This window comes from Staurois parvus, unplaced genomic scaffold (genome assembly GCF_062004578.1).
Source record: "Staurois parvus isolate SC_StPar_1 unplaced genomic scaffold, SC_StPar_1.0 ptg000839l, whole genome shotgun sequence".
Lineage (NCBI taxonomy): Eukaryota > Metazoa > Chordata > Amphibia > Anura > Ranidae > Staurois > Staurois parvus.
In genome coordinates, this window is record NW_028318635.1 from 3103324 (window position 1) to 3116813 (window position 13490).

The window sequence follows — 13490 nt, forward strand, 5'->3', positions numbered from 1 at the left end:
ATGGTTCCCTGGCTGCCTCATGGAAAATCAGATGCCATCATTTGTGCTGAGTGTAAAATCTCCCTGAGGAAGCAGGCTATTTCCCTGCGAAACGTGTAGGAGAAACTTTCCAAGACATTATATACAAGTTTGAATGGGTGTACCCCTGAGGACATGCGTGCACACGAAACGTGTCGGATGGAGCCACATTGTTGACGTCATGCCGCCTCTGCCGAAGGACGGGGCGATGGCCATTTTGGTACCTGTCATTTTTACCTTTATCGCTCCACGTGGATTGTTAACTCCGCTTTTTCAATTCAATAAATTACTACACTCTATACAAATTTCTGGCTCTTGTGGTTGAGCTATCTTCCCTAGGACAAGGGTTCCTCCTTCCACCTATGCCTGATGGAGCAGTACGTTTAACCCCCTGGTTGCCTCTTCACCTCCAGATGTGATATACCTTATGCCTGTTATCATATACCTTCTGGTGAGTGAACATCCATCCGAGGTGGTGGATTCCCCTTTGTGATTGATCTCACACTCACATCCTGCACTTGGCAACATTGCACTTTATTAATATAAGGACATTACTTGAACGCAGTTGTGTGATGGACCTTTTGATTATAATATTGCACAAATCAATTAAGTGTAACTGTGAATATAATTTATAATACTATTGATTAATTTATTTTATTGCACTTTTTATCACATTATCTCACAGACTATATTTTCCTACCGTTTGCTGATTTTCTGTTCTTTATATATTCGCAAGTTTTATATATATTTATATGTTGCACTTTATTGTTCCACTCGATACATTTACTTTGTGTTTTTAGCGCTACACCTTTTTATACATATACCTGCAGGGATTGTTACCTATACCTTGCGTGCTAGCTGCTTTATTATCATCACTAGCGCTGTATACAACATATTTACATTATATACAAGCTGTTTATATACCCATTGCATTGTATATGGGAACCCTTTGGAATATTTTGTAAACCAAGCCTGATGATTTGTATAGTCACCGTATGTAGTGACTACATGTTTTTATACATTGAGCATGATTTATGCTCACATTTTCTATCTCAATTGTGCTTTTAATGTTGTTTAATAAATATATATATATTTTATAACTTGTGTATGGAGTTTTGACGGTATGGTGCCCGCTAAAGCCCCAGTAGTTTCTTTTTAGTTAGGTCCTATTTTTCTGTGTCTTTTCATTAAGGTGTGTGGCACCAGTAAAACCCATTTTCAAGGGTAGAGACCATTGTATATATGTCTCTCCCTTTTCCTCTGTAATTTCAAATATAGTAGTAATTCTGTAAAGTCGGTTTTAGATTTCATTCGCAATTCTTTTGCTTTCCTGTATAATTTCAGTGATTGAAAAACACAAGGAAAGTGCAGTACATTAAATGGTATATTTAAAAAGCAGTGGATTTGACATTCACCAAACACTGAAGGTGAATCTTCCTGGCGCAGGTGTGGTTAAATACAGTGATTGATTCACCCTCTGTGAAAGTCATATTTACAGTTTTATGCCAAAATGTAGTTGAACTGTTTGACACTCATAATAGTAGCATGCATGGGCAACAAGCTGGAACAGCAGTGTATTTGGTCCAATTGTCATGTTCAAAATATATAATGCTATTCTTACGATTACTTACATAGTGCTGGCTGGGGAAGAATCTTTTCTCAAAGCCAAGGAGCTGGACGTGCCTGATGAAAGGCTCTGCCATAGTTAATCACAAGTATTTCGTAGTTTCAGTGAAGCAATCCCAAGGGTGTCTGGTTCCTTCCCAGCTGTAGAGGTTACAGACTGAAGCTCTGGCCACCAGAGTACCAAACTAAAAAAAGGTTGTTCCAGAAGTAGGTGTGAACAATGCACTGCTCTCATTGGCTGTATCAGCAGCAAAAAGAGTTTAGAAGAAGACAAAATAAACTGTACCGCCTCCTAGGGAGAGGCTGTTTGATGATTAATACTCCATCTATACACACATGATTGCAATTGCATAAGAGCTGGTGTTATTTCAGGCAAAGTACAATACTGCAGCCTATTTCTTGATGGGTATGAAACTGAAGACCCATCCCAAGATTAAAAAAAAAAGTATCAATGAATTCAGGCTCCATGCACACTAGCATTTTTATAAGCTCACAAAATGCTGGAAAAAAAGCAGTGACAGTTAATTTTATGCAAGAATCTGAATATTTGGTGGTAAATGATCATAAATGTGCACGCTTACCCACACAAGATTTATACTTGACCCCAGAGTTATCTTTACTTTGAGTATTACCATGGCATTAAAGCTGGCCATACATTCTAGCTGGCCATTTCCAACTGTATATCAATCAAAATTCCAACCATGGGTGGCCCTGTGAGCAACACCTGATTTACAAACTTGGAGGGCCAGTTCACACTATAGAAACGCAGTCCTGATGCGTTCCAGATGCATTTTTGCATGCACTTTTTTATACACATTTTTGGCGTGTTCCAGTGCATTTTCGATGTATTTTTGAAGCGTTGCAGAGTGTTTTTTATGCATTCCAGTTCATTTTTTCCCTGTCTTTTTCTTCAAGTTAAATAGGTACATGTGCATTCCAGTGCATTTTGGTGTGTTCCAGTGTGTTTTTGATGCATTTTAATGCATCCCAGTACAGTTCTGTGCAGAAAAAATGCAGCACGTTCTACTTTTTTTTTCTACAACTGGAACACACGAACTGCAAGCACTGATGTGAACTATGACATTGGCAACCATATAACCTACATTCTGTGCATTTTGGATGCAGAAAAAAAGCAACTGAAACACATGTAGTGTGAACTGACCCAGAGGGCTAGTTCACACTAGATGCAGAGCAGTGCTCTCTTTTTCTGCATCAAAAATGCATGCACAGTATTTTCCATATATTCCAATGGCCCCGGTTCACACTAGTGCAGTCAGTTCCAGTCAGTTTCCGGTGCAGCGAAAAAAGTAGAACATACTGCATTTTTTCTGCACAGAACCATACTGGAATGCAGCAAACTGCATCAAAAATGCACCGGAACTGCGTGTGGTGTAAACTGTAAGCAAAAACATATCAAGAATGCATCCGGAGTGCATTTTTGTAGTGTGAACTTGCCCTGATTGAAAAATTGAAGGGGCTAGATGAAAAAATGTCAGCCAAACAGTGGCTGGAGCCAGTTAGTTGTAGTCACTGTTTGGGTATTCTGACAGCCACAGGTGCCAGCTGTCAGGATACAATAGCCAGCAGAGGAGATTCATCCATCCACGCTGTTGAGAGTAGAATCGAGTGATCTCTCTTGTTCAGCAAGCTGAACCAAAAAAATCTAAGTGTGTCTGGCCAGCTTAAAGGATCACCTAAAGTATGATCTACTGGCTGTATGACCTCCTGCTGATAGCAGACATGTCCCATAAGTGGTTATAACCAGGGGCGGACTGACCATTTGGAAACTCGGGCACTGCCCGAGGCCCGGGGTCAGTAGGGGGCCCCATGAGATGCCCCTGGTACCTTTTTCATAGGCTTTTTTGAGTTTGGGCAAGGACACAGGGGCCCCATGATCCCCTATTGCCCGGAGGCACCATGAGTTGTCAGTCTGCCTCTGGTTATAACAGTATCGCAAGACAAAGCTATAAATTCCAATAAAGATAGCACAGAGCAAAGATGACGCACAAAGTGAACTGACCCATAATCAACCAGAAAACACATTCTGATGACACTCAGATGTGACAAAATGCGTCGGAGCAAGAACTTCCAGTTTGCATGCCACTTCCGCCTTCTGAATAGCACACCAACTGGTTGGAGTGGCAGTGCTAGTAACACGGAGCTTTGGCAGAGGATTCCTGGGTGCCAGGTTGGGCCCCGTATATTATGAGTGTGATTCTTTTGATGTTTTATTAAGATTTTATTACAGTAACGATAAACACTATGAGAACTTTCTCTGTTTTATTCCTCTCCTGTATGGGCACCAGAAATACAGTGACCCTGAGATATTTGCAATACAGCATTTGTGACCTACCTCAGTATACACTCAGGTGGTCCACACCATTTGGTGAGTTCGGTCCAGGAAGGGTGTGGGACACCATACACACACAGTGAAGAGTTTGTGGTGTGGTGGAAAGTCACGGAGTGTCACACTTTTCTTAAAGAGGACTCTCATCAATAATTATTGTATATCATGAATGCACTTTTTTGGCATTATGTACTTTTAATGGAATGTTTAGCACTTTATATCTATAATTTAAGATTTATAGATTGGATAAGCGCAGCTATTATTTATTTGTTGATCTGTTATATGTGGTTTCACATGCACTGTGGAGCAGCTATCTAGGTTTGTGTTTTCATTATACTGTTGTGCAGGGCATCACTGAATATTATCAGAAATCACATCAGCCAATTCCAATAAACTGAAATCTGATCGGCTGTTATAGTTCCCCTTTCCCCTGCTCTGTCCAGGGTGAATCACCAGGATCAATCTGCCTAACATCAGTTCACCAAGGTCCAGTGAATCACTGACAGCTTCAGTGACATTGTACTATGGTAGCATGTTTCACTGTGGAATGTATTTTATTTTTATTTTACTATTACCTTGACTTACATAGAGCAGCAGTTACAATGGAACAGAAGTAGCTACAGAAGTGCCAAGATCCCTCAAAGTAATACCAATGCAAAGAAAAATTTCCCAAGAGGCAATATTTATACACCATGTTTAAAAATAATTCATGACAATCTTTATTGTATAAAAAACGATAATACCATATTTAAATTAAAATATGGTCTTGGCTGTGTTTTGTGCATAATCAGTATTGTACAGCATAATAACAAGAACGCCCAATGCACCCGGTTAACACAAGTCACTCAAGACCATCTTGGCTTGTCTATAAGGTGTTGTTAATCCGTGATCATCCAACGCATTTCTGAGACATAACTCCTTCTTCAGGGATGCATGATGAAAGTGGGTGTATCACATAACTGGTAACATATACGGGATTCTTTACAACATAAGTAACTATCCTTATGCTAATACATCAATTTATGCTGCAGATAATACAGAAACACTTTATACAGCTGTCACTTTATATTTCAATATTTTTATTAAGAAACAAGCAAATAGCATAAAATGAGATGGCATTAAAGTCCACCCACACGGAACAACATATAGAACATGATCAGAACACAGATAGGCACGCCAAAAAAGTGACTAACAATGGCTATAGTGATATACCCAGAGAGTGCCATTACCATCAAGATATTCAAGTTTCAGCAATCAATAAAGAAGAAAGGGAGGGAAGTGAGAGAGAGGAAAAAAGAGGAAACAACTCTTAAGGGAAAAGGAGAAAGAAAAAAAGAGGGGGGGGGGGGTCAGCTGTAAGACTCTCATGATACAGAAATATAACTGATCCAAGGCTCCCAAGTTCCCTCAAATCTGGACACATCATTATTGACAATACTTGTAAGTTTATCGTACACCATTATCCAATTAAGTTTTCGTTTTACCCAGTCTAACAGGATCAAAGATTGTTTCCAACTTCTGGCTATGGTAATACGAGCCGCCAGCAAGAGGTATAGAATTTGTTTAATCAATGTTTTGGGAACGTGAGCGGGTAGTATATGAAACAAGGCCACTTCCGGTGATCTACGGATATTAATTCCTGTTACTGAATATATAAAATTAAATATGCGGATCCAGAACCTACTCACAACTGGATATTCCCACCAAATGTGGAACATAGTGCCTTCTTGACCACAGCGTCGGAAACAGCTAGATGATACTGAGGGGTACATTTTGGCTAGACGAGTAGGAACCAAATACCAGCGAAGTAGCGTTTTATAATTGGATTCAATAAGATCAGTGTTAATCGAGATCTTTGATAAAGTATGAGCCGCATTCTGCCATGTATCCAGAGCTAACAAACTATTTAAATCCCCCTCCAATTGGGTCATGTAGGACAATTTAGTGAGGGGATCAACAATGGATGCATAGATAATAGATAAAAACGACCTCGCATCATCCCACTTGCCCCACAGGAGACCTCAAGGGAAGTAATCGCACAAGGTTCTGGGAGTAATCTAAGTTTGCTAGTGATAAAAGAGCGAAGTTGGCGATTAACAAAATATCTCTCTGGGAGGCATCTGATATTTTGTCAAAAAATGTTGAAGGGACCGTGGGCGAAACCCATCTAAATAGTCTCCGATACGCAACAAACCCTTCAGCTGTCACTTTAAAAACAAAATGTCTGCCATTGCCTTTTAACACATTACAGAACCTCCATGGGATCCGAACTGAGGCCAAGGATAGTTACTTATGTTGGCCGGTTTATGTTCACCAGTGTCCTAACTTCCTGTAGGTGACAGTATACCCAGACTGTTAAAAAATAGTGATGAGCCCCTGAAGGAGAGAAAGGGTAGCATCAGCAAACATGCAACTCTGCTACACAGCATACAAATGCAATATCTCCTGCGCTCAGTGAGTACCATTCTTCTATTTAATAAATTTTGGTTACTGAGGTAATGCGCAAGGTTGGTGCGCTTCTCTTTTGTTGTTCTCCTACACAGCATACAAAGACAGGCTGTCTGCCTGTGTTTGTACATCAACATAGTTACCTTCAGTTTTGTTATCTACAAACATACTTTTGAATTTTGTGCAGTGAAAACTTCACTTTGATGCCACTAAGAACTACCTGAATCAGTAGCACATGTTACTAAATCTGCTAAAATGGGCAGTAGGGACTTATAACGGGCCATGCTACCCAAAAAGTGCTTTAATGAACCACTCCAATATCTCTAAAATACAGTCTAGTCTTACAGACACAAATGGCCCTTTGAGGTCAACCATAATGCTGATGCGGCTTGCGATGAAATCGAGTTTGACACCCTTGCTCTAGACTGTTATCAGTTACCATTGTTCCCTGCTATCTCTGTAAACTGCAAAACATCAGTTATGGAGAAGAGATGGAGGCATTGTGTCTAACCCACTCCCTTGTCCTAGGGTGACAATGTTGCTCTGTACAGTTGTCACCCTAAGACATGAAGGGGTTGATTTACCAAAACTGGAGCGTGAAAAATCTGGTGCATCTCTACATAGAAACTAATTAGCTCCTAGGTTTTTTTTGTCAAAGTTTAATTGAACAAGCTGAAATTAGCTAGGTGATTGGCTACCATGCACAGCTGCACCAGATTTTGCACTCGCCAGTAATAGTAAATAAACCCCAAAGTGTTTTAATATCAGGATTACCAGGTTAACTACTTGCTGCCCAGAAGCTGGATATATATCCTGGGAAGCAAGTGGTTATACCAGGATCATGGCAATCAGCTTTCCAGTAAAAGTGATCTGAGAGACTTTATAGCCACCCTATCACTCTTACAATTCTCAGAATGAAGGGCTTGTTCACCCCTTGTGATAGCAACAAAGTTAAATGAAAAATAAAATTACATAAAGTGTAAAAATATTTAAACAAAAATAATTAAAAATTTTAAAGCATCCCTGCTCCCTATGCTCACACGCAAATACAATTGCATATGTAAAAGGTGATTGTACCACATATGTGAGGTATCACCGCAAATGTCAGATTAAGAGCAATAATTCTAGCTCCATAGTTCATGCTTAACTCTAAACTGAGAAGTCATCGCCTATGGTCAACTTTCAGTACCATAGTTTATCGCCATTTCATAGGCTGCACAATTTTATATCTTGATATGTTTGGTATCTATTTAGCGGTTACTACATGCAGTTAAAAGAAAAAGGAGAAAAAAGAACCCTCTAAGATATTTTTTGCTGTCAGTGCACCAGTGGGGCAATTTCCCAGACCTGTACATCTCCACTGTTAGCACCCACTTCTAAAGGTCATCACAGTGACCAGGGATTTCAAAGTGCAAGTTTTATTATTGCTTGATATATGGTTGCTTTTAAACCATGAACATAATACTTCCTCTTCACTTTTCAGAAAAGAGAAGTGTGTTCATGTAGAGTCCTTTAGACTTTCTTCATCCAGTTTGCTCAATTAACAGATCCAAATAAAGACTGCAACTATCACGGTGTGTGCAAATAAACACACATGCTATGAATCATATGGCTTCTTTAGTATTTTGTAAACATCCTGAAATACCCTGAATCTATAGAAAGCTGAACTAGACAGATACTAAATGTGTTCAGGACTGTGCTACCAATATAAATACATACACAAAATGCAATGCTGAAAATTGACATCATTGTTTAAGGCTGGTTCACACTGATGCAGTGCATAATTTGCACCGGTTTCTGTGCAATTTCCGCACCACATCATAACCACTGCGAGTGTGTATTTTAAGTTAACAACACCCCAAAATCAATTCGTAAAACATGGTGTAATGTGCAGAATCGGATCGCATGGTGTGAACACCCATGCAATCTGATTCTTCTAAGGACAAAAAAAAAGGCTCCTGCACTATTTTGGTGCAGATGCGGTGCAAATTGAGCCATACAAAATGTATAGCTCAATTTGCACCGCACAGAAATCGCATGTGATTTGCACAGGATTGCGGTGTGGTACGAATCACGTGCAATGTGCCGCATGGCATCAGTGTGAACCAGGACTTAAAAGGAACACTCAATGAAAATATATAAACACACATTGTGAGTCCTGTGGTTAGTAAAGTCCAGAACAGTCTGTGTACAAAGATCTGTGAATCAAACCACATCAATGTCCATAAAAGCACAGTGTGCAAAGTGAGATCCAATGAAAAATAAATTGATGTGAAAGCCACCACTGGAAACCCCAAGGGTGTATGCTCACCTCTTGGATGGGACTTTATTACAGAGGCCAATGGAGCCTTTACACAGTAAGCCAAGGATTTCAAATGTCTGCTGCAGGTGGATTTCTCATGGGCATGTATGCACTCTTTGGATGGCCAATGGACTCAATAAGAGACTTAACCTCAGACACAATCCCAGCACAAAAAAGAAAAAATCAGTATAGTGTACACTCTATAAAATGTATTTATTTCTAAAAAAAACTACATAAGCATTCACAGTAGTAACATAAAAATTAAACTACCAAGCCGTCACCTCCTCTCACATCTCTGAACAGTGTGGCTTATATGTACGCTTGATTGAGATCAGTTGGAGCCAGAAGCCGCTGTGTACATCACTCTCTCTTCCAGATCAATTAAGCTACTCCCTACACGTTTTGTCACTGTGACGTGTGCCCCTGATGATGTCACAGTGATGAAACTCATATGGGGGAGCCTAATCAATTCTGGTGACAGAGAAAGAGGTACACAGTGGGCTGCTGACTCCTACTAATCTCTGAACAGTGGGGCTTGTCTTCGCTATCTGGAAAAGTGAGTTTCATAACAAAGTTGGCAGTGTCTCCAACCAGGACAGGGCCTCTGAGAACATAGGGTAATCCTTTCCTTGAGAAATTACCCAGTAATCTAATTAAAGTTATTGGGAGCAGAGGAACTACTGCAACTAGCATAGAACGTTAACCTTAAATATATAAAGGCACATCAGTATGGAAAAAATACAAGATTTATATAAGAAAAGATTAGTACATCCAAGGTACAAACGGGTATTATCAGCAAAGGGCCTAGCAAGTGTCCTGGTGGAATTGTGCACATATACCTAAGTGAATGTTGCATCAAAGATTGGTTGCAGGGGTCCCCTGAGGATGATCGCAATGTGGCGTCCATCTTTGTGTCAGATACTTAAAGACAAGATCAGCTGTAATAAGGAGATCCTCTAACTGTTGTCCAACCAGCCTGAAACACAGATTGTCACCCACAGAAACTGTAGAGTGGCATTGGAAATCAGGATCAGCCTATCTACTCTGCATCTTAGTCTTTGGTAGTTTCAAATCTGTCATGTGGCCATCAGATGCATAACCTGTCTCTAGCCCATGTGGGTTTTGAGCCCTAGGCTAAAACTAGCTATAGAATCCCAGAACAGAAGGGACAGGGTTAACTAGAATAACAAGAGCTGCATTTAAATTCTATTGCAATAAACAGGTTCACCTACTAATATTCTAAAAGGTACTAATATACTGCACAGAGACAACCTTAACAACCAAACACGACAACATACTGTATTTCTCCAGATTTGAATACAGTTATATTTGTTTGCTGAGTTAAATGGACTATAAAAATAATTTAAAAGAAATGAAAAAAAAAATATTTTAAAAATAATGAAAATAAATGTGGCACATGCAAAAGTTTGGGAATCCTTCCACTTGATCCACATTTTTGCCCACTTGTATAAGTCATTTAAATTTACCTGTCATGAGACAGAATCCGGGATGTGTCTGAATTGAACACTTCCAGTCATTGATTAGTAACAATCATGCAGCAATCTGGAGAAATCACACACTTCCTGAACTCCTTACATGTTTCAGTTCATTGACAAGTGCTAATTCACTTATATCAGGATAACATTTTTAGAATGAAACCTCAGATACCTTTCTATATTTCTCACACAAGCACTTATTAAATGACTTTATTACATGAAGATATAAAAATTCCACAGCTCAATATTTCAGACCTTCTTCCAAAATTTTTACCTGGCTGTTATTCTGGTTTAGTGAAAATCTTTGCCTACTGTTAAGCATAGGGATGTCACAGAAAATATTTTGACTATTCCACTGATCGAAACAAACCCCAAAATTTACTTTTAGCAGAAATAATTGGAGCCCACACCTTACATGGTAAATATCAGCTTTACAACCTGTTTAAAGTGGTTGTAAAGGCTCAAGGTCTTTTACCTTCATGCATTTTATGCATGAAGGTAAAAAAAAAACCTTCTCTGTTCAGCATCCCTCCAACCCCCAATACTCACCTAAACCCTCTCTCGATCCATCGATGTGCACTGGAGTCTCAGTTATCCTGGGATTCCCTCTCCTCTTTGTCTGAGACAGGAGCAGGAGCCACTGGCTCCCACTGCTGTCAATCACAGACAGTGAGCGAATGAGAAGAGAGGGGGCAGGTCTGAGCTGCTGCTTCATTTGTGAATGGATGCCAAGGATGCCAACAACTTTTATGATGTAGAGGTTTAAAAGGGAGACGGATGATATAAAACTATGCTAGCCAGCATCTACTTGAAGTACCACCCCAGACCCTAGATGAACTTCTCCTCTTCACCCAGCAATCTGGAGGTATCCCTGAGCAAGGGTTTTGGTTCCTGTCTCTTTAAATAGGTGATCTCTCACAAGTAGGGGGCTAATCTGGTTTCCCACCAGAGTGCTCCTTCCCCTATCCACCCAGGGGTGAAGGTGTAAATCACTCAGATCCTCTCCTGTGGGTTTGCTGATGCTACCAGTCCTATCAGCTGGGCTGCTCCTTCCCTGCCATACAGCTGGTCCTCTCTCAGGGGGCCAGTGAGTTCCAAACGTTTCCAGATCCAGGCTCAAAGGCAGGCCCCATCTGGCTAGGCCTCCTGGAAGCCTCCTTCCTCACAGCCTCACATCTTCCTCCAGACTCTCTCCTGCCACTGAGCAGGCTCCAACACTTTTTAAGGGTGTCCAACCCCTTGCCAACCTATTGTCGGGGATTGGCTAGGACGCCTCAAGAGTGAAGCCAGCTACTCCTCAGATCCACCCACTGCCTCAAAGACCTTCCTTCAAAAGCCCAACAGCAGGGGGAAATTCCAGAGGTGCTGGCCTGCAGAGCCTCTCAGCACTGACCACAATTTGACCCCTTTATGGCTATTACACCTAGGCTGTTGCTCAGCCTCTGTTTAACCATTGGAGTCTAGCTCCCCCTAGCTAAACTAAGAGGGTGCTACAGTAACATAACAAAAGCCCCAATTGTGTGAAATTCTTTGCCCTGGACAGGGTACATTTGGGGATGAGGGGTGGTGATTGGGATCAGCAGATCCTACAAAAGGAAGCTAGATGGATACATCAGCTAGCAGTAACCTGACCCCCAGGTCTGAATGATGTTCTGTAGTTTTTGATTTATACTGACTCTGTTAACGGCCTTCTGTTTCCTTTATACTATACATCTGATATTAAATGTGGTATGCTCTATGACAGCCCACATTTTGGACTTATTTTTTTAAATAGCGTAGAGACACATTAATATTGATCGAATAAGATCAATATTGTATTCCCGGAATACCTAACTACTTGGCTGTTTAATTTAAATATGAATATTTATATATACTGTATACTTTTTTGTTCCAAATGTTCTAACTTATAATTTGTATATAAATCCCCCATGTTGTATATTTCCTTTATATTTCTGGATCCCTTGGGTTGGAAAACAATTAAAAAAAATTATAACTTAGGATTTGAGATCCTCTTTGTCCTAGGGACGCTCTCCTGTCCCGTTTCAGACAATGGACATGTCCAAAATAGCCGTCATGTTGTGTCATCATGACGTGTCATACGCAATGACTTCATTGCATGCACGCATACAGGCCTGCTCCACTACAGTGGGGACTGGGTACAATACTGAGGATTACAGATCTGGAAACTGCTAAATAGCCCAGAGCAATAAGCAGTCAAATCTTGATAAAAGAATCTGAAGAAAAAAAAGAAAAAAAGATCCATTACCTAAAGACATTAGCAAAAAACTGGAGTCTCACGAACCTTGGGGGGTTATATGAGCATGTGCTAGGCCAGGCTTGAAATTTCCACTCGCCTGTTCGCCAATGGCGAGTGGAAATTATGGTGGGGGCAAGTGTGTCCCCCAGGGCCGTCTTGCTGAGCAGGCTCGGAGCTCAGGCTAGATCTGTCATTGGCACTGGGAGCCGTCAGACTGCTCAATAGCTGAGCGCAGTGAAAGCAAAGGAAGGAGTGTGTACTGTACTCTCTGCCTCCCCCTAGAGTGCAGTACCCGGTTCTGTGAGTGAACAACGAAGTACTGCAACTTTTTATGGGGTGTGTGTGTGTGTGTATGTGTATGCATGTACAATTGTACATGTGTCTGTGTGTATGTACATGTATATGTGTGTGTACATATGTGTGTGTGTGAATGTACATGTGTGTTTGTGTGTATGTACGTACATGTGTCTGAGTTTACATGTGTCTGTGTATGTATGTACATGTATCTGTGTGTGTGCGTGTCTGTACGTGCCTGTGTGTGTGTATACATGTGTCTGTATGTGTGTGTGTACATGTGTCTCTGTGCGAGCGTGTACATGTTTCTGTGTGTATGTACATGTCTGTGTATGTGTACAGGTGTCTCTGTTTGTGTGTGTTTGTTGGTGGCGAGTAACTCTAAGGCCTGGCTAGTAGCTCAGGACTTGAAATTTTAATTTTAAGGGGCTGTCCTGGCAAAGTTCTTTACCAGTGTCCAATTACCTTAAAGAAGCCTGCGTATAGCCCATGATCTATAACAGCAGTACTGTGTCCTATACTGTTCAATTACAGACTTTTGAGAGATTTATATTTGCTTTCTAAACTATATGTGGGTTGAGTCACTTAATGAGATAAAAATAGCCTGGCAATCTTAGTAATTGGAATACATCGCAATGTAGAAAGTCAAATTATGACCCTTGATAAATAGAAAAAGAGGAACATTTTGCTGCTGAAATGTTT

The 13490-nt window shown here is 40.5% G+C and overlaps 1 protein-coding gene across 2 annotated transcripts in view; it reads right to left on the reverse strand.

Annotated features, from left to right (window-relative positions):
* Positions 1–13490, reverse strand: part of NCF1 (neutrophil cytosolic factor 1) — a 57913-nt gene that overhangs the window by 34027 nt on the left and 10396 nt on the right. The window contains exon 1 of one of the 2 annotated variants that reach the window (XM_089655387.1): positions 1650–1809. The exons of the other annotated variant lie outside the window; for it this stretch is intronic. Coding sequence (XP_089511513.1) covers positions 1650–1721 — 72 coding nt within the window. The 5' untranslated portion in view covers positions 1722–1809. Of the gene's footprint in view, positions 1–1649; positions 1810–13490 lie in introns of those variants that run through there. 2 annotated transcript variants of the gene reach the window in all.